This window comes from Acipenser ruthenus, chromosome 4 (genome assembly GCF_902713425.1).
Source record: "Acipenser ruthenus chromosome 4, fAciRut3.2 maternal haplotype, whole genome shotgun sequence".
Taxonomy (NCBI): domain Eukaryota; kingdom Metazoa; phylum Chordata; class Actinopteri; order Acipenseriformes; family Acipenseridae; genus Acipenser; species Acipenser ruthenus.
Window position 1 is genome coordinate 17,701,007 of NC_081192.1, and position 22,496 is coordinate 17,723,502.

General features: G+C 38.0%; 1 protein-coding gene and 1 long non-coding RNA gene across 4 annotated transcripts in view; both read right to left on the reverse strand.

Moving 5' to 3' along the window:
- Nucleotides 1-406: 406 nt before the first annotated feature.
- LOC131737029 (uncharacterized) lies at nt 407-4,919 on the reverse strand. The gene is made up of 3 exons (XR_009328603.1): nt 4,638-4,919; nt 2,176-2,263; nt 407-914 (listed from the first exon to the last, which is right to left on the reverse strand). It is a non-coding gene; the product is annotated as an uncharacterized LOC131737029 (long non-coding RNA).
- A 2,465-nt stretch (nt 4,920-7,384) lies between these two features.
- The window catches only part of LOC117400221 (trafficking protein particle complex subunit 8-like), a 76,040-nt gene continuing 60,928 nt past the window's right edge, over nt 7,385-22,496 (reverse strand). For 2 of the 3 annotated variants that reach the window (XM_033999817.3, XM_033999816.3), the window contains 2 exons: nt 8,906-8,995; nt 7,385-8,559 (listed from right to left, as the gene is read on the reverse strand). In XM_033999817.3, the coding sequence (XP_033855708.3) occupies nt 8,325-8,559; nt 8,906-8,995 (325 nt within the window). In that variant the 3' untranslated portion in view covers nt 7,385-8,324. Of the gene's footprint in view, nt 8,560-8,905; nt 8,996-18,917; nt 22,043-22,496 lie in introns of those variants that run through there. The other variant, XM_059022106.1, reaches the window with a different exon arrangement.

Below are 22,496 nucleotides of genomic sequence, written 5' to 3' on the forward strand. Positions count from 1 at the left end.
AGGAGGAGAACCAGGCCAGAGCAGTGCCAGAGATCCCCAGGTCAGCAAGAGATGATAGTAGAATAGAGTGATCAACAGTGTCAAAGGCAGCAGAGAGGTCGAGGAGAATTAGGACAGAGGAGAGAGAGGCAGCTCAGGCACACTTAAATGAGCTGGTGACAGACAGTAGGACAGTTTCAGTGGAGTGAACGTAAGTGCATACAGACGCCATGAAAACACGTACTCTGAGGCTGCATGTAACATATTCACATAAAACACTGTTACATTTTGCTTCTCCATCAAAACAAATAGCACATTGGGCCCTATTTTCCATTGTGCTGTATGATAAAACATGACTTATTAAAATGAATAAGGCTAAAATGTGGTGCTATTATTATTATTTATTAGCAGACGCCCTTATCCAGGGCAACTTACAATTATTACAAGATATCACATTATTTTTACATACAATTACCCATTTATACAGTTGTGTTTTTACTGGAGCAATCTAGGTAAAGTACCTTGCTCAAGGGTACAGCAGCAGTGTCCCCACCTGGGAGAGTCCAGAGCCCTTACCACTACTCCACACTGCTGCCCTATTACACCACTATCTGTAATTACAACGGTTTCATATTTTTCTTTTACTCAAAATGCATTACTGTACTGAAAATACATTACTTGTCATATTGCATTCCCCTTAAACAGGCGTAAATAACTGAAATGAACACAACTTCATAAAGGGAAGTGGAAAATCCAGGCCACCGAACCTACCTGTGTGATATGCTGGAAGCTATAGCTAGAGGATATAAAGTCACAGTCATGCCAAGGTCACTGATGGCAAGGTTGATGAAGAAAAACTCTGCCGGCTTCAGCAAAGTCTTTTACTTTGTATGCGACATACAGGAGCATACTGTTTCCAAACAAAGAGAAAACTCCTGGAAAGACAAAAGGAGAACAAAATTTGATTTTTCTATTAAATATATATGATATAGAACAAATGATGGTCCACGATGATGCATTAAACACCTGTACAGGAATCTGCAAGTTGATGAGGTGTCACTTGTGTTACAATAAAAAAAAAAAAAATGTAAGGTCTAGTCACAAAAGTCTTTCATTTTTAGTAATATTGTTAGCAAGGAATAACTACATGGATTGTTTAAAATACATGTATTTCATCCTTCACTTTACATTAAGTGTCTGTAATGTGCATCTACATTGTAATCACACTACAGTGGTATGTGTCAATACATTATAAATAAAATGTGTGCAATGTAATAACAAAAAAAGCTACAACTGCCAAGATTTTGTAATAAAGAATATTGTTGAATTGTAACTACACATTTACAGTGTAGTTTGAGACACGTACATGTAAATTGTTATCTAACCTTAAGTTCTAATATATTGTAATTTATCAATAGTTTCAAAATCCAGCCATTTATCTCTGTAGTTTGGTATATTATTGTGACAGGGTTAAGGTACTCAAGCATATCCGACCTCCTGACTATAGGTGGCGCTGATTCTAACTGCAGGCTTCCCACACAAAGATGGTTGAGATAGCCCTTTAAGGCTCTTATCTGCAATGTGATATATCTTGTTGACTCTCAGGCTCACAACTGCGGTTACCTAAACAATAGTTGTGACTTCATTAGCGGTGGCAGATCTGGGACGTTGACTTCTCCTGCGATCTGCTACTCGATCTGCTAGACTATATTTGATGGCATGTTTTGAAAGAGTATTTCTGTTAAGAATAATTACGTGTAAGCGTGTGCATGCCTCAGACTCTATTCCATTGTTGTACCGATCCACCTGTCCACATTTGAACTGTTCTGTGTCATATCGCAACTCTACCAGTACAACATTTGCTCTTGTCTGGGTTCCGTATCAATACAGATTTACCGGTTTGACGCCGGTAACAACTCCAGTGTGAACAGACGTTACGATACTGTTCTGCAACGATAGTGGTATAAAATGCAAGGGCTATTGTCTATTAACGGACATGATAGGCATGATAAGTCCTGTCCACTTAATACACCCTCTTGCAAAATAACAATGAAAAGCTTGCATTGTATCTGTGGCAGGGCAGAAGACAAAAGATTGTGTATTTTGAATGTAAATTTGGCAGGGATGGAGCCCACAGATGGAATGTGGCTATTTCTAATTAGCTAATTAAGTGCTTTGGGACTTACATCTACTTACCAAATATAGAATAAACTATTGCAACAATAATATCAGCAGCTTTGGGTATGTTTGACTGGAATCTAGTGTTATCTGCAAACCTTCCCATCTGAAAAAAAAAGAACAAAAGATCATTTGCAACATAAGCCACAGTGTGGGCTGGAGATCACACAAAGAAAACATTTCTGTTTCTCATCTTTTACTTTTGGGTGTGTTCAGGGACATTCTCCTGGGGCCTGGTCTTGAGAGTTCCAATACAAAGCCCTCTGGAGCAGAATCTGAGCTGATTATTTGTTTCAGTTGAGCCATCATGCAGTGTGTTTCCAAGTCAAGTTTGTTTTAAAGCTATGAAAAGGCATACACAAATAGAATTTGAATACCCAGTGTCTTTGTGTGAAATTGTATGATTTAGTTCTGTTGCATTAAACGGCATTACATAGAAGAGTACATAAATACCAAAAACACACAAATTATTTTGCTTTTAGTAATAATTACCAGTGTGGAAGCGTAGGGTAATGCACTCACATGACAAAGGAGTTCTTCAACGAATATAATGAAAAAACACACAGAAGCATTGCAAGTGAAGATAACAGTTGTGTCGCTCCAGTTCCAGCGCAGAACAAGTGATTTCACTGTCTACGTAGGACGGCCCAGCTGCCTGCTCAACTCAATAATACGGTTATTTAAAAACGTAAAGGTAGATAAAACACTGAACTGATTAAACTACTAACACTGAACATTTAAACTCCAGAGAGTAAACGTACCTAGTAAATACTAAACATTTTTAAAAGAAGCAACATCATACAATGACAATCGAGACATGGGAGGGGAGCATTGCTGCCATCTGCTTAGATGTTTCCCGTTCCCTGTGGGAGCGTAGCAGTATCTCCTCCACCACTGGCCCGAAGCTATGGCCAGGGCAGATAGGTGCGTCCAATAGGGCGGACTTGTCTGCATCGTGGACCCTCGCCTGAGACAGCCACAGCTGTCTGCGTGCCACCACCAGGCCTGCCAGGCTTCTGCCCTTGGAAGCCGGATATCTGTAGCAACGTACCCGAGACCAGGCGTAGCTCTGAAGCTAGCGGTTTGGGTAGGGATACAGACCGCATCCAGGTAAGCTGAAAGTTTCACTTCTGCAAGGAACGTTTATTCTGTTTAGCCATATTTTTGTTGTTTGAGACACACCATGAGCCAGATTGCAGCAGGGATGAAGAAACATTTGCTCTAATCAACATTTGGGCAGACGGTCAACCCAGAGAAGCTTGGATGGAAGCATCTGTAACAAGCTGCTTCCGGGGCATTGATGCGCATTGTTTACTTGCGTCTGTCACCCAGGTCAACCCTGCTTTAGCAGTGTGAAATCGCGTACCCGATACCCACATGACACTGGGTCCTGCCTGGGTAGGTTCTGACCCAGGTAGATCATGCCAGTGTGAAAGGGGCTTTATTCATGTTCTATTGCTTAAGTAACACATTAATCTTTATAGTGGTATTCACTATGTAAGTTTTCTTACTTACACACTTAAATTCATATTGTGCATTTCACATTTCTCAAAGCTTTCTGTAGCAGCACTGTACCTTATATAAAAAAAAAACTCACCTGGTGCCAATTCAATTTGTTCCACTGTAGCTTATAACCCTGATGCTGCCTGCTCCTTCTTTCATGCTCTGTCACACTCAGGCAAGGATCTTTAATGACCTATCAGTGTTCATTTCTATAATCTCAGCTGTGACATTTAATGAGACAGTGCAATTCCAGAATTGCACTGAAATTCCAATAGTACGTTTGTTGTATGTAATGCTAATAATCGTATAGATTATTCGTTCTCAAATAAAGTGCACAGCTGTAGAAGTTTGTTTTTGTTATTTTGTATAATATTGTTCTACAATTTAACTTGTATACAGTCTATAGCCTACATATAATTACAACACGTTTGCTGTTTAAAGTAATTCCATATTTATGAAAATACTGGTACCTTAAAAAATAAAAGAACAGCATCATTGTCTATCAAATTCATCTGAATTTCTCACGTCAATTCCATACAGCAATGTTTATAATCGAGGAAGTATGGTAAAGTACCCTTTCTAGATTATAATTATAACTACGCTTGTAACATTGCATTTATAAACGAAACATACAATTGCACATTTTTTTCAAATTAACGGCAATAAAATGTAGCAATTGCATTATACAAAAAAAACATAACCTTGTGCATCTTAACATCGTAATAAGTTAGTTTACACGTTTTAATTTTGTAGTTGGGTGATTTCGAGATTTGTTTGAGTTGGAAATTCAAGCTTCAATTTTTATAGCATTTAAGATTCAGAATAATGGCATTTAAAACATAATGTTGATGTTCTGGTTACTTCAACTCTATCTACTTACTCTATCATAACAACGTATGCCAATATCAATTATAAACAGCAACAATGGATGTTTTATTTAAAAAAAAAATGTTTATAATAAATAAAGCAGAATTTACCTTGTTCTGGTGGTTCCCACTAAGCTGGAACAAATCCGGGAAGTCTGACCCAGTTTCACGGAAAGCCCAACATTTACCACGACCTACTTCCACAACTTTCACATTTTCTATCAGTGCTTCAGTAATTCAGCCACACTTACAAATGTTTCTCTTAAATACAATAATCAGGATGTTGTGTCTGGCAGTTTTGTTTGAATCTCAACCGAAGTGGTTAAATTCTACATACATGTCATTGCAGTGGCGAGACTTCGTCTGTTTGAGCATCTTTCTTACATAGCGTGAGAGAAGTGGCTCAGGGAGTGTTCGCTACCTCCTCCTGCCACGCTGGTGCCTGTGAGTGACAGATTCTGTGGCGTCTGAAGGTGCACCGGGAAAGGAAAACTCCTACTCATAACAAAAAAAAAAACCCTAAAAAAAAACAATTCAAAAGAATTGCTGGGCAATTTGTTGTGCTGCGTTTTGGATATCAATAGACGCAAATTCAGATGCATTTTGTTTCATGCGACTGCTTAAGAGTAACATCTCAATAACAGATGTTTTGTTTTTTTATGTTGCAGCCTAATGATTTTTCTAGTGCTGAAGATATTTGTTTTTTAAAGGGCCACAAATTCACAACGAATTCAAGTGGAACAGCACGGGATTACCAATGCAAAATCACGGGAAATTGCTGCAGTTGTTTTAAAGTGTAACCGAAATAAGTGTATCTTTAAAGTGATCATGTATTTTTCATTATAATGTTTTAAAAACCAAGTTGGAAATGATTACATAGGAAGTGTAAAATTAATTAACCAAAAACAGGTTAAATCATATAAAAGGGGATGTCCTCTGAAAAACACCCCTATTGCACAACACGCTAGTAAACCGGATTACCATAGCCTGATATAAACAAGAAGGTGGTGGAAGCCGAAACATTGTAGCTAATTGTTAAAGTGAGTTTTTAGTTTAGCAATTAAGTTTCTTCTTCATTATATATATATATGTATATATATATATATATATATATATATATATATATATATATATAATTTCAGGTGGCTGTATCAAATAAATATGGTCTGCTATACATTTTTAAATATGTTTGCTGCATCCCAGTACCTTTTGAGACGCTAGTCTGGACTACAACCACTCCTCGCTGTTTGGTTGCTAATGAAATACTTGTTAAATTAGTGACTGAAGCTAACAAAACAGTTACATAAATGTTCTCTGTCATGCACATCAATTCACTATAAAGATCTGAAATTTACAGTTTTGAAAGAAACACATGATATAGCAAATGTGTACTGTAATTATATTTTAAAACATTATTATTTATTATTATTATTATTATTATTATTATTATTATTATTATTATTATTATTATTATTATTATTATTATCTTATTTCTTAGCAGACACCCTTATCCAGGGCGACTTACAATTGTTACAAGATATCATATTATTTTTACATACAATTACCCATTTATACAATTGGGTTTTTACTGGAGCAATCTAGGTAAAGTACGTTGCTCAAGGGTACAACAGCAGTGTCCCCCACCTGTGATTGAACCCACGACCCTCTGGTCAAGAGTCCAGAGCCCTAACCACTACTCCAATCATGGGCAAGATTGTCAGAAAACCATGACATATATATATATAAATTTTGTTTTAATTTTTTTTTTTGTAACGAATGGATACTTATAGAGCATGTATCAAACCTTGTCAGATAAACAACAAGGTGTATGAGATTAACAACAGGTAAGATGTGTATTGTGTTACAACCACTTTAGTGTTGCCTGTTGTTGCATATCAACCACTAGCTTACTCTATGCAGCCTGCTAGTACATATCATCCGCTGGTCTCCTCAGTAGCCAGGCTAAGCGTTATGGTTCCATGGATCCAGAAGCATCCCGTTTCTTAGTGTGTTACTATCTTATCCAGCTGTATTTATCTTAAGCCTTTGCATGCTTTCTCTGACAAATGTTCTATATGACAAAAGCCTGTTGCAAGCACAGTTTGAGTCACGATGGGCAAGACAGCAAATCTTACAAAACTTCATAGAGAACAAGCAATATAGCCTTGGTCACAGGGCATTACTGTTCAGCAACTGACCTCATCAGACAGGCACATACTGCAGACAAGGTTTTATTGTGATTAGAAGCTGTCAAACAGTGACTTTATTGTTATTTAAAATAAATAAATAAATAAATATGGTTTATTTCACTTATTTTCTTTTAAATGTGCATGTTCTGTTTGATTGTACTGTCTAATGGACCCTTCCTATCAGTAGATGAAACTTCTGAGTTTCTACAAGTTCTTGGCAGAAAGCAACGAACTAAAAATCAGCTGAAAAATGAATAAACATTGTATTTATTTGTAAACATTGTATTTATTTGTAAACATTATATTTATTTGTGTTTTTCTTGATTATTATCTGAAGTCTGAAGAAGGCTTTTATGTTAATATAAAAAAATAAATAACATAAGCAATTATGTAATCGATCGTAATTATAATGGGCCGTCTGCAAAGGGCTAAAGGTAAAACCTTTATAACTTTTTCACTAGCCAAAACGTGTCTGCTTGACTTAGTTTCTTAAGAGTTTTACCTTAGAATTCTGATTGAATGTTTTGAATGTACTGGGATGATTTTTCACACTTCATAAGTTATCAAGATCCTGTTTTATAAGAGGTGTAATCGGTACACCTTTGGTAAAATCACAAATAACTGTACTGAGTCAGAGGCAAAATAGAACAGACTTGCAACAACATCATGTATTGGTTATGTTGTTTTATTCTATTTACAGTACATTTGTTATAAATATAATACATAATTTTCTGAAAAGCAACACATTAAATGACATTTAAATAACACCATAAATCAACTTGAATGCTTAACTTACACAAAAAGTGAATTATATACTCTAGAGCAGGGGTCTCCAGCCCCAATCATGCAGGTGTTACAGGTGTCTTTACATCATAAATGGCTAAAGATCTAGAACACATGTTAATCTGGACTAATTAAAGGTAATAATTGGTTCAATGAAGTAACTGAGAGCTTGGCTGAAACAAACCAGAAGTCCCTGTAGCTCTCCAGGACCAGGGTTGGAGACCCCTGCTCTGAGAATTAACTTGAATCTGTATAGTGAAACTTGAGGTTGACTTGTCCTAATCTGATGCATCTGTTCTTCTTGGCCTTTTCCAAGTTTGAAATCATTTTTTGAGTTTTAAATTTCAAAATAATGAACTAGATCAATGTGTAAAACATAAACATACAATGCAAACAAAAGACACAACGTTTATTAATTAAATTGTCTTGATTCCAAAGAGTTATTAGCTCATGCAGTGTAGAACGTTTTGTCAACTACCCCAATAAACACCATAGCCCTGTGTTGGTGCAGATAGGCAGGTAACAATAGAGCCACAAATAGACATTTGTGGAAGACACAAATTAATACAGACTTGAACCGCACTGCTGACAGTTCCAGGCAGCAACAATGTTTCAATCACCTTTGTTGATGAAAGACAAATATGCTGAAAAAATATAAATAATTACATACACACTTAAAAGTCCATAGTGCCTGTTATTTGAGACATAAAATAACTAGGTTTATTTAAATTCTTGCTATTTGTTCTATACAAGCAGGTCTGATGCAGGAATTAAGAAGTACAAAACAATGTATTTTCGATTTCCAGTATGTGACATGAAATTGAGATCAGATGTTATTGATTATGATCAGTGCTGGCATAGAGTTCTGCTGGCTGGTTTCACACATTGAACCTTGGTCAGTCAGTTTAGCAAAGACCCTTGGAGTTCCCAGATTGTAGACCCCTGCATGAATGAAGCAGGCTTTGAGCTGAAGCTTGTGAATTTCCTGAGCTTTGAGCTGAAGTTTGAACTGGGTCTGTCCAAGCCAAGTGAAAGAACCATGGACTTCTAATGTTTCAGGGCTGAGGAGGGAGAAATACGATTGTTAATGCTTCAGTTAAGCAGGGTACAAAATAGTCACAAAAGCACCAATAAACAGAATATTGTTGGCAGGCAAGCTGTAGAAAAGTATACAAATAAGGGGATATGATTCTTGTAATAGACATGTATTTATTTAATTGTGTTTAATATGTGAAAACACAAACTTATATCAATAATCACAAGATAATTAGCAACTCCAATAGACAACCATATTAAACCAGATCACTCAAACCTGACCTCTTTATTGCAACATTGCTATTTTCAAAAGGACCTATCATTGTTAAAATGAACATGAATGGTGAGATGCAATCCAGAAATGTTCCTTACCTTATGGCTTTATGGCGCAGGTCTATTATCACATCAACTCCAGCTTGAGAGCAGTTTGAAAGCATAAGGGTTACGGGTACTACACAAAGGCTGCAAGGCAAGAAATACAATAAGCTTATTTTCTTATAACCAGAATGACAGCTAGTATATGTTAACCATAACAGAAGGAAAGCAGTTTCCAGTATGTGACTTATTAATACAATACATTTTGAAAGTATGTTTCCTTAAATAAATTATATATTTATTGCTTCTATTACACAGGTAAATCAAGACTCACTAGTTGTGCAAATGGTTCAAAGACGATTATCACTAATTCACACACAATTGTGGTCTGAAATGCACTAATGGTTTATTATATGCACTCAATGTAGTCCACACTTTCACATTGGATAACTTCAGAATTATAAAATAAACACATGTTTTTTTGTATGTATATACAGTACTGTGCAAAAGTTTTAGGCAGGTGTGAAAAAATGCTGTAAAGTAAGAATGCTTTCAAAAATAGACATGTTAATAGATCATATTTATCAATTAACTAAATGCAAAGTGAGTGAACAGAAGAAAAATCTAAATCAAATCCATATTTGGTGTGACCACCCTTTGCCTTCAAAACAGCATCAATTCTTCTAGGTACACTTGCACAAAGTCAGGGATTTCGTAGGCATATAGTCAGGTGTATGATTAAACAATTATACCAAACAGGTGCTAATGATCATCAATTCAATATGTAGGTTGAAACACAATCATTAACTGAAACAGAAACAGCTGTGCAGGAGGAATAAAACTGGGTGAGGAACAGCCAAACTCAGCTAACAAGGTGAGGTTGCTGAAGACAGTTTACTGTCAAAAGTCATACACCATGGCAAGACTGAGCACAGCAACAAGACACAAGGTAGTTATACTGTATCAACAAGGTCTCTCCCAGGCAGAAATTTCAAGGCAGACAGGGGTTTCCAGATGTGCTGTCCAAGCTCTTTTGAAGAAGCACAAAGAAACGGGCAACGTTGAGGACCGTAGACGCAGTGGTCGGCCAAGGAAACTTCCCTTCGCAATCGGAAGATGTCCAGCTGTGCCATCAGCTCAGAATTGGCAGAAAACAGTGGGACCCTGGTACACCCATCTACTGTCCGGAGAAGTCTGGTCAGAAGTGGCCTTCATGGAAGACTTGCGGCCAAAAAGCCATACCTCTCCGACGTGGAAACAAGGCCAAGCGACTCAACTATGCACGAAAACACAGTAACTGGGGTGCAGAAAAATGGCAGGACTGATGAGTCAAAATTTGAAATATTTGGCTGTAGCAGAAGGCAGTTTGTTCGCCGAAGGGCTGGAGAGCGGTACATGAACGAGTGTCTGCAGGCAACAGTGAAGCATGGTGGAGGTTCCTTGCAAGTTTGGGGCTGCATTTCTGCAAATGGAGTTGGGGATTTGGTCAGAATTAATGGTCTCCTCAATGCTGAGAAGTACAGGCAGATACTTATCCATCATGCAATACCATCAGGGAGGCATCTGATTGGCCCCAAATTTATTCTGCAGCATGACAACAACCCCAAACATACAGCGAAAGTCATTAAGAACTATCTTCAGCGTAAAGAAGAACAAGGAGTCCTGGAAGTGATGGTATGGCCCCCACAGAGCCCTGATCTCAACATCATCTAGTCTGTCTGGGATTACATGAAGAGAGAGATGAAACTGAGGCTGCCTAAATCCACAGAAGAACTGTGGTTAGTTCTCCAAGATGTCTGGGCCAACCTACCTGCCGAGTTCCTTCAAAAACTGTGTGCAAGTGGACCTAGAAGAATTGATGCTGTTTTGAAGGCAAAGGGTGGTCACACCAAATATTGATTTGATGTAGATTTTTCTTCTGTTCACTCACTTTGCATTTTGTTAATTGATAAATATAAACTATTAACATGTCTATTTTTGAAAGCATTCTTACTTTACAGCATTTTTTCACACCTGCCTAAAACTTTTGCACAGTACTGTGTGTGTGTATGTGTATATATATATATATATATATATATATATATATATATATATATATATATATATATATATATATATATATATATAATGATAAGAAACAGCTGAAACAGATTTTCTATTAAATAACCTCATCTTTATGTAAAATCCAATACATTGGGCGATCTTAAAACAGTGAAATAATTACTTTTTTATGCTTTTTTACTAGCAATGTTAGAAAAATCTTTGAGAACAGCCATGTGATGAAAAGTACAATCTTTGAAACTGAAATTCAATGAGCTTGTGTTTTGAATTTGGCAACATATTACCAGTACTATAGCAATTTATTAACCCTTTCCAAATATATTCAAGATATTTTACTTTCAAAAGCAATAAAAACGTGATCAGTATAAAGCTTTTTGTACTAAATAGAAAACTGAAAAAAACATTTAATGTTATCAGAAGCCGTGCATGGAGAGAGATGACAAAGGGAGGGAGGCACTGCACTAAAGCTTAAAAATCTAGCCCTACTATTAAATTTAAACAAAATAATTTTTTTACAAGCATATTTTGTTGAACAAAATCTAAAGTGCTCCATAGTGTGTTTCAGACTTTGAACTTGATCTGCTTTTTCTTGCACTAAGGCAGAGTAACCCACTGTACACTGCTTGTAGCAATGTGAAGTATGCAGAGGAATGTAGTGTTAAGAACTGGTACCTTGCGCCGAAAACAGTGCTTGTTTTCCATATGAGTGACAAATAGCGCGTGTTTTGCACCGGTGCAAAGGTGAAGTTGATACGCCCCACAGGCGAACAGCCTTATTTACATATCACAACAGTGAACAGCTCATGTGACACCACCAGCAATGGGAGTACACGGAGCACATACAACACAGTGTACAAAAACTATGGAAGGATCTACAATCTCTGAACCAATCCTCTTTGTTCAACAATAAACTAATGTTGCTGAAGAGGTTGATCATGGCGGATAAACAGTAATGGTGGATACGTGACAGGTGGATACGCAACGGATTACTGTATATATGAAAACCTGATCATATATTAAAATCTTCTTGATTAGATTGTGTTTGATTATTTCTGAAAATAATTATTGATTTAATACACAAACCTTTACATGTTTTATGGTGTGATGCAGAAGGAATGTTTAGAAGTTAAAGAATTATGATTATATATTTGTATAATTCAATACAATACAATACAATTTGAACTTACACTGAATCATTCCTGCACAAGAATTACAAGGCATTTAACAGGGTAATAAAGTTGGCAAGAGGCTGTTAAAATGACAATATTGCTGAATAGTTGTCAATCTATATATTTTATTGTTTGGTGTCATAGAAACGATTGTAGTACTGTATTTTGGTTTTAAAACTCCAGAAGACAAAACATTTAGAACAATTACTATTACTGTATAACACTATGGCTGTCATAAGTAAAAACAAGTTCCGAAGTTGCTCAGCAAGTAAAAGCACCACAGTTTGGAGTGCAGGGTGAAGGCTGCCACACATCAGACGTGACCAACAAATATGTGCTGTGATGTGACAAAAAAGAAACCTTTCACACCCCAGAAACAATGTGTGACATAGAGGAACACTGTGAAATAAATATCTGCAATTCACACTCCCCAACACCTCAACAGCATCCCCATCTAAGTGATATGCATTCCAAGTATGGATTCACTAAAAAAAACTAAACAAAAGAAAAAAAAAAATCCTCAAAACACTACAGGATGTGCCACTGCTTAAGAACATAAGAACATAAGGTTTACAAACGAGAGGAGGTCATTCGGCCCTACTTGCTTGTTTGATTGTTAGTAGCTTATTGATCCCAGAATCTCATCAAGCAGCTTCTTGAAGGATCCCAGGGTGTCAGCTTCAACAACATTACTGGGGAGTTGGTTCCAGACCCTCACAATTCTCTGTGTAAAAAAGGGCCTCCTATTTTCTGTTCTGAATGCCCCTTTATCTAATCTCCATTTGTGACCCCTGGTCCTTGTTTCTTTTTTCAGGTCAAAAAAGTCCCCTGGGTCGACATTGTCTATACCTTTTAGGATTTTGAATGCTTGAATCAGATCACAGCGTAGTCTTCTTTGTTCAAGACTGAATAGATTCAGTTCTTTTAGCCTGTCTGCATATGGCATGCCGTTTAACCCGGGATAATTCTGGTCGCTCTTCTTTGCACTCTTTCTAGAGCAGCAATATCCTTTTTGTAGCGAGGTGACCAGAACTAAAAACAGTATTCTAGATGAGGTCTTACTAATGCATTGTAAAGTTTTAACATTACTTGTTGGCCTTTTTTATAGCTTCACCACATTGTCTAGAAGATGAAGACATTTCTGAGTCAACATAAACTTTTTCATAGATTCCTTCTTCAATTTCAGTATCTCCCATATGATATTTATAATGCACATTTTTATTGCGTGCGTGCAGTACCTTACACTTTTCTCTGTTAAATGTAATTTGCCATGTGTCTGCCCAGTTCTGATTGTTGTCTAGATCATTTTGAATGACCTTTGCTGCTGCAACAGTGTTTGCCACTCCTCCTGTTTTTGTGTTGTCTGCAAATTTAACAAGTTTGCTTACTATACCAGAATCTAAATCATTAATGTAGATTAGGAATATCAGAGGACCTAATACTGATCCCTGTGGTACACCACTGGTTACCTCTCTCCATTTTGAGGTTTCTCCTCTAATCAGTACTTTGTTTTCTACATGTTAACCACTACCTAATCCTAAACCCTGCAACAGATTTTTATTGAAATCCGAGCAGAAGGACTAAAATTGAACCCGAAAAAGGCGATGCTAATGAAGCCCTCGGTAACCTTTCTAGGCCATGAAATAACTCGGGGAATAAGAGGCATTGACCCTGCTAAAAAACAAGCAATACTGCAGATGCCAATACCGTTGGATGGTTGAACGCATGAACTGGACAGAAACAATTGGCCTCAAACCATTCCAATAATTTTGGCCAAAATAAGGGCCACACCCTCCAAATCAACAGGGATCAGCCCACATGAAATGATGACACGGAGACTAATGAGGCTACCAATAGATCCTAATCCAATTGACCTGGTAGGTGCTCAAATAAAACAAAATCAAATCAAATACTTGACACAGGGGCAGAACAGGTTAGCACAGCTCAAAATCGAAGCTGGTATTCAACAAAAAATGATACAAGCTGAAAATGACTGCAAACGTGCTGCAATTAAGGAATCTGAAATTAATGTAGGAAATAGCATAATGGTCAGGGTATTTGTTCCGAAGAGACCCCTCACCCCAAAATGGCATGGGCCATATACGGTAACCGACAGGGTAAATGTGTGTGTGAGTCATCATTAGAAAAAAAAATGAAATGGTATCACATTTCACAAGTGAAAGTTATAAAAACTGCATAAGGACATACACTCACATTAGTTTTTTCTCTCCTACAGCAAACATCTCAGGATGAGGAAGACACTGACTCTGCTAGTGTGGAGTGGACTGTGGACGGGAATCAGCACTGAATGGGATCCTCCCTTCACAAACGTAACTAAAACACAATGTGTCAAACAAAGACAATATATCCAGGTGCAGTTTGCTTCGCCACTGGGGTTGCAGATGGAAAAACATTTGGACTGGATCGAATTTAGGGAATTGCATAGGGGTGTAATATGATTATGCAATGCCCAAGAATACAACAATTCAATTTGACAATAAAAGCATGTGAATGGACACACTACAATAATCAAGTAACGTAGATAGTTGGACTGAGGGTCGGAACAACCAGGGGAAAGTAATAACTGAGCATTTATTAACATATTACCCTGGAAAGCTTTGGTTTGAAACTGATAATTGTAGCCTGACCTTGGAATACTATACACATGGAAGTATGGGGGGTACATGGGTAGGACATATACAAGTTAAAAATAACACAGGTGTGCCAGAAGATAAATGGTTGAGAGAATTATGTGGATGGCACCGGGTAGAGGTCTGGTCTAACAATGATGCACCTACATTTGTATGGTCAGAGCAACATGCAGGTACATATGAAAATATAGTGTCAACCTCCTAGAACATGGGAAGATTCAAACAGTTGGACAAATGGGACAGACACAGGGGTGAGTAAACTCACGCTCTGGAGTCACAACAGCACACATAAAGCTATTCAGAACGTAACTTTAACTTCATGCAAATTAGAACAACCAGACAAATGTCCTCAACTGTACCCCATGCCCAGAGAGGGTATCATTTTTGGACCAGAACATAAAATTGTTTTAAATGATGTTAATTTGGTACTAACACATGTCATGTATAAGTTTACTTATGTTTGATCAGCACTGCCAAAAGTACAGACAGATAAAGAAATGGTTAAAACAACAGGTGGGTCATATCATTCAATATTATTGAGAGAGGATAGCTGAGCAAATGAAAGTGGGAAAGAGACAAAAAAGAGGGTTAATAGATGATACTGCAGGATGGACTGGGGCAGGTAACTCGGTTCTAAATAGCTGGGACATGTATCAGTTATCAAAAGCACAGGTGAAAATGGCATATGGACCAGGGGGTGATAGACAGGATAGGAAATGGACAAATGTATGCCAGCCAAAGCATAAAGTTGCAAGGAGCAGCAACAGCAGAACTAATTGAAGGGGTTGAGCAAGCACTATATTATCAAAGCAAGGAACAAAGTTGCAGATATTATGCTAATGAACTTCTGGGAATAATGAAAGAGAAAATCATGGCCTTACGATTAGCTACTGTCCGCCGGAAGGCACAAAGCGAGTTGAGATGGAGATTACAGCTCCATAACCCAGAGGAGACCGATATATTAGGAGCAGTAATGGTATGGCCCAAGGAAATGGTAAAGAGCCATCAGGGCATATTGGTTTTTATATGGTGGTCCCGTATGCTACATCTGATACAGATCAATACAGATTAGCAGTTAAAGCGAAGCCTATTGGAGTAGTGGATAACAACAATACTGTGATTGTATGGGAAAAAGCAACTTGGAAGGTTCAGAAAGGGGATTGAAGTGGTATGATACACAAAAGCTGTTGATAAGAGACAAACACCCACATGGTATGCAGATGCGATGCAGTGGTTTCTATTGACAGTAACTTAACCACTGAAATGGAGATATACCCGTTACAACAGGTAGAAAGGGCAGTGCAGATAGATCGAGATCAATGGTGCATTCTGAGCTTTCACACAAAATTTGTATATGGTAAAAACCAGGGTGTGATTTACACTGAATATTGTTTTGCACCAATTCACTCTGTTCAAATGGGAAACATTTATTGACCTGCCTTGGAAGTCAGTGAATTTGAAATTTCAGCCTGGTGGCACGACAACTATCTGGCACCCGAATCCAATGTGTTTGCTGATATCCACGCTCAGATGAAGAAAACTCTGGCAGAGAGCTCAGCAAAGCCAAAATTGAGGTAAACCTGGCTCAAGCAGAGGCCAAAGTCCTGAAGTGGTTTGGGTGGTCTGGTGAGGGTGCCAACGGCACATAGTGGGATTGGATATTCATGGTAATGATTGTTCTTGGGAATCTAGTGCAGTGTTTTTGGTTGCGCAGACAAAAACTACAGTTGAAGATGATCATTGATAGCTTTGAATCTATGCGACTGCTCAGAAATAACCTTAATTCTTAAACAAAAAGTTTTTTTTTTTTTTTTTTTTTATTATGATGGCATTAACACGTTATGTAATCTTACTGTTACGTTTGATCAGCATTGCAAGCCACATACCCATATTAGACAAACGTTAAAAAGACAGCTATAGTCTGTGAAACTGCAACATGGTGACTGGAGTGATATGGTGAACAAAGCATACTGTTATAAAACTAATGTAGTATGAAAATGCCCTGCAGTCACTCCAATTAATACAAACATAACTCACCTAGCATCTGAAATGGTTGCAGTTAACTAATAACTGTCAACATCATTTGATGGACCTCAAACGGATATGATAATTTGGATGTACTTGTACAACTCGACACAAAAAGGATGGACTGTAGTAATGGCTTTCTGCAGGAGGCATTAATTATGTTATTAAAGTTTTACATTATGTGTGTGTCTTTTATAGTTAAGAATCATTATGTTTAAATTGTGTGTGAATGTGTTTTTATAGTTGTTTTAATGCAGTATTGTCCAAGTTTAGAATTCTCTCATTACACGTGGCTGACCCTGAGACGGGGGGAGGTATTTTAAAAGACAAGATGGATGTGCCCTACTCAAGGTAGCACGTGGCGGACCATAAGGTAATAAGAGAACGACTACCTCAATTATTGGACAGAAACCAGACGGACTGAAGGGGAGTCAATTGAAAACTGTTGAAGGGGATGATGAGCTATCAGTTTACAAAACAGTACAGTAGTTTACAAAACAGTACTGTACCTCTTGTGAAGGAATCCCTATCGGTGCCAAGAATGTGTTCTTTTAAGCGAAGTTCCTGTTCCTTTAGCCGGATCATTTACAATGGGAAAAATCTGTTAAACCACAAGGTTGTTCCTTTAGGCGAAGTGTTCTCTTAGGAGATGTTCCTATATGTGGAGACTACTGTATTCAGAACGAATCAATGCAAGATACAAGTCAGGAAGGAGACACATTGCATAACTAACTGCACTAGGAAAGGGGTGAAGTCAATGTGAATTGAGTAACCACTTCCAGTGTTTTTCCGGTGTTTTACTGGATATACACCGATTTTAAAAATGTATTTATTTATTTTTAAATTGGGGGTTTTTATCAATGTATCAGTTAAAACCGAAAATCAGAAGCCCTAACTATAACTTGATTAAAAGGCAATCCCATTGCCAGATACAATTTTTAGACTAGGTGTGTAGGTTAGTACAGTAGGTAAAGCTAAAAGAAACAAATTAACTTAACTTTTCGGCTAGTGCCTTCTTCAGTGTACACTGTATTAAGAAATAGTAAAAAGGAGTTTTACCCAATGTTTACACAGTAAATTGGACAGATGTTTTTTGTACCTTAATGGGGGGATGGAGGCATGAGGGGTGGGAGGTTCGTTTTTTCTTTTATCCTGAAAACTTGCTTCTGCAATGGTGACTATCAAGACAGGAATCACTTTGAATGCTGTACCAGTTCTGTCAGCCACCACGACTGTAAACCAAACCTCAGAGAAGAAGCTTTCTTATTGTCATAGGACTTTTATTTCATTGCAAATATTTGCTGTTTCTCAGAAACCTGCCTCTGACTATCATTGACAGAACAAACCACGGAGCACTTTGTTTTCTTATTGGTGAGGCGTAGACCTCTTCCAATACAAATCTACAAAATTGTCTAAAAGTTCACTCCTGACAATCACTGACTGGCCAAATAGAGAAATATATATATATATTTTTCTTTCTTTAGAATACCACAGGATAGTAATAATGCGTTATTCCCGGTAGACAGTCCACTTCATAGGTTATATTACCTTTTTATGACTGATATTTTTTTTAAAAATCACACCACTTTGTACTGCTATTTAGGGAACTGTTTTTGGAACTTCAAGGCATGTGTTAGCATTTTTGGATGCACTCTCTCCAAGCCACTTTTTCAGTTTGTCACCAATTCCTCTTTCATGAAAGCACATCAAAATAGCCAAAGGGTAATAATCTGAATGCTCTGTTTTTAATTCCCTGTGAAGTAGAACTGTGGAGTGTATCCCATCTTATTTCAAGATGATTAAGGGATGGAAGAGGAAACCTGTCCCCTCATTTGCTCCATCGATCTAACATTTAACAGGGACATATTTCGTTTCCAGCACTGTGTTGCCGATATGTGACAAAGCTAGAAAATATTCTGCTGGTTGGAGCCTTGTACTGGTTCTGTAGAAAATAGTTTTCCTATACACAAGACATCTCGTCTTCCCAGAAACAATATCTATCTATCTATAAATAAAAGTGACATTTGTACAGACAAGCACCTCCACTATATCCCAAAGTAATCTTGGTCCCAAGATCAGAAAACTACAAAACTAAAAAGCATGCATGTTAATAAGTTTAATAGGTTTTAAACACGAAAAAAAATGGGCTTGAAATGGGCTTACTTAACAGAGAATAATTTATTTTTGCTTCATGTATGGTTCGTCTCCCTGCATACTGACACATAACATTCAGTTTTTAATAGCAACCACACTGAAACAGAAGAACAGGAAAAACTGTGCGGGCATTACAGCAATTGACGTTGAAGAATATTTAAGCATTTCTATTTATACTGTAGTAAACATGATGGATCACAAGTTATCTGTATGACACTGTAAAATGTGTTATATTTCTCAGATCACTAATGAAAGAGTAGAAGCGTTGATCAGTATTTCAAGGTAACATGAGGTGGCAGTTTCTTGTTACATTCTAGACTTTTAAATTTAAGAAAAAACACAAGACAATGCAGCAGTTTACCTTAAGAAAATTTAAAAAACCAAGAAAAAAAAACGCTTAACTAGAAAAAAATATATATTTAACTACAGACCAAGAGAACTTTTGTGCCACTTAAGACCAATATCAATTGTTTGTGCTTTGCAGGTTGGTTCTTTTTTTAACATTTTCTTAACAGTTTGTGTTAATTTTTTCAGCCTGTATCTCTCTGGCTGATCAATTTCTTTTAATTTAGCTCCTTTCGCAACTATGTCAGCAGAACCCAAAAACAATTTAAGGTCTGGGAAAAACGTTTTTTATATCCAACCCCTCTCCTACCTTTTGTCAAGTCTAAAAAATCATTGATCTGCTCTACTGAATATAATTTTCTCTTGGCGATCTGGCTGTTAGGAATTTCAGAAAGCAACGAGCAGTCTGAAGCATCACCTGCCTCTGCCTCATTCATGTCCATTTCTTCTTATTCACTGTCACTTCCCCGATCCACCTCGGCTGATTCTGCTTGTGAGTCAGGTGGAGATGGAGTCGCATCAGCTCCGGGCTGAGACCCAGCGCCGTGCTCCTCTCCCTCTGAACAGAGAGGTGCTACCACCCCAGGCTGAGACCCAGAGCCGCCACCATTCCTCCCCTGTTTACCACAGTAAACCTTAGCTCCCTTGCTTTTCAGCAGTCTCGGCTCTCGGCTCCGATTCTGGTACCGGCTCTCTCTCGTGCTCTCCGATTTCCCCCGGCCTCCTGTCCTTCCACAGTTTCTCTCATCGGGTACAAACCCTTCCTGTACCAGTTTGTTTACATCTTGTATCTCTCTAAAGAAAAATGACTAACGCTTTGTTCATTCTAGATGCTGACACAATTTTTTCTCCCCCTCCCACCTAATCGACACCGCGCTGTCGGGTACACACCGTGCCGGCGAGTCAGACCTGCTCTGACCGACTGAGACGCCATTGCTGTGCCGACCTACAATCAGCACAAACACAACCCCAGCAAATTATACAAACAAACAAATATAGACTATTTATGATAAAACTAAAACCAGTAATGCAATAAACAATGCGTAAACTTGCTCAAGAGTTTCCATTCCTACCCCACTGCTTCCTTCAGCTCCTTCCACAATCCACGAGAGAAAGATAAATAAATAACAGCAAAGAGGACAGAAGTGTTTGCATATGTATGCAAGTACACACACACACACACACATACATACAAGTACAAGGTTGTCCTGGAAGGAAACTTGCTTCCTTCTGCTCTGACAATGTTCCCCAACTCTGAGGATTGGTTTTTCCAGCAGGACAATGCTCCATGCCACACAGCCAGGTCAATCAAGGTGTGGATGGAGGACCACCAGATCAAGACCCTGTCATGGCCAGCCCAATCTCCAGACCTGAACCCCACTGAAAACCTCTGGAATGTGATCAAGAGGAAGATGGATGGTCACAAGCCATCAAACAAAGCCGAGCTGCTTGAATTTTTGTGCCAGGAGTGGCATAAAGTCACCCAACACCAATGTGAAAGACTGGTGGAGAGCATGCCAAGACGCATGAAAGCTGTGCTTGAAAATCAGGGTTATTCCACCAAATATTGATTTCTGAACTCTTCCCAAGTTAAAGCATTAGTATTGTGTTGTTTAAAAATGAATATGAACTTATTTTCTTTGCATTATTCGAGGTCTGACAACACTGCATCTTTTTTGTTATTTTGACCAGTTGTCATTTTCTGCAAATAAATGCTCTAAATGACAATATTTTTATTTGGAATTTGGGAGAAATGTTGTCAGTAGTTTATAGAATAAAACAAAAATGTTCATTTTACCCAAACACATACCTATAAATAGTAAAACCAGAGAAACTGATAATTTTGCAGTGGTCTCTTAATTTTTTCCAGAGCTGTATATATATAGTGCCAGGAAAAAGTGTTTGCCCCGTCTTGATTTTCTGCATTTTTGCATATTTTTGACACTGAATGTTATCAGATCTTCAACCAAAACCTAAATATTAGATAAAAGGGACCCTGAGTGAACAAACAACACAAAAATGTGATACACATTTTATTTATTTATTAAAAAAGTTATGCAACACCCAATGCCCCCGTGTGAAAAAGTAATCGCCCCCTTAGACTCAATAACTGGTTACGCCACCTTTAGCAGCAATAACTGCAACCAAACGCTTCCTGTTGATTAGTCTCTCACAGCGCCCTGGAGGAATGTTGGCCCACTCCTCCATGCAGAACTGCTTCAACTCAGTGACATTTGTGGGTTTTCGAGCATGAACTGCTTGTTTCAGGTCCTGCCACAACATGTCATTTTTGGCCCATGTCGGCCAAAAAGTTCCACTTTTGACTAATCTGTCCATAGAACATTGTTCCAGAACTCTTGAGGATCATCCAGATGCTTTTTGGCAAACTTGAGACGAGCATTCATGTTCTTCTTGGTGAGCAATGGTTTCTGCCTTGCTACTCTGCCATGAATCCCATTTTTGCACAGTGTCTTTCTGATGGTGGAGTCATGAACACTGACCTTAGCCGAGGCGAAAGAGGCCTGCAGGTCCCTGGATGTTGTTCTAGGGTTCTTGGAGAGATTTTGGCAGGACAGCCACTCCTGGGAAGATTCACTACTGTCCCAAACTTTCTCCATTTGGACAATATGGCTCAGACTGTGGTTCGGTGGAGCCCCAAAGCCTTAGAAATGGATCTGTAACCCTTTCCTGACTGATAGGCATCAACAACTTTTTTCCGGAGGTCTTCAGGAATTTCTTTTGTTCGTGGCATGATGTGCCTCTAGAACCTGTGTGCCGACAACTTCACTCTGATGGTAAGGGCCAAAGTTAGTCAGATTTATATTGGGCAGGGCTGGCCCAAATCAGGCCAAGTACTCAAACAGCTGACCCTAATTATCCCTTTAATTGGGTTGAGTTAACTAGGGGGGGCAATAACTTTCACACCTGAAGACTGCATGTTTGATTACCTTGCACACCAAACAAATGAAAGAAGTACCAAACTTTGGTGTCATTTTTTCTCTCAGACTCCCTCTATATACTACCACAATCCACAAAAAGATCTGACCAAATAATGTGAAAAATGCAGAAAATCAGACAGGGGGCAAATACTTTTTCACGGCACTGTGTGAATGTATATATATGTGTATGTTACAATGATTTCTAATCATCGAGTCTGACATAACTAAGTGTTTGATTAGAAAATGCATAATTTGGTATGTAAATAAACATATTTCATATTAAAACAGGAATATAAGACTATTT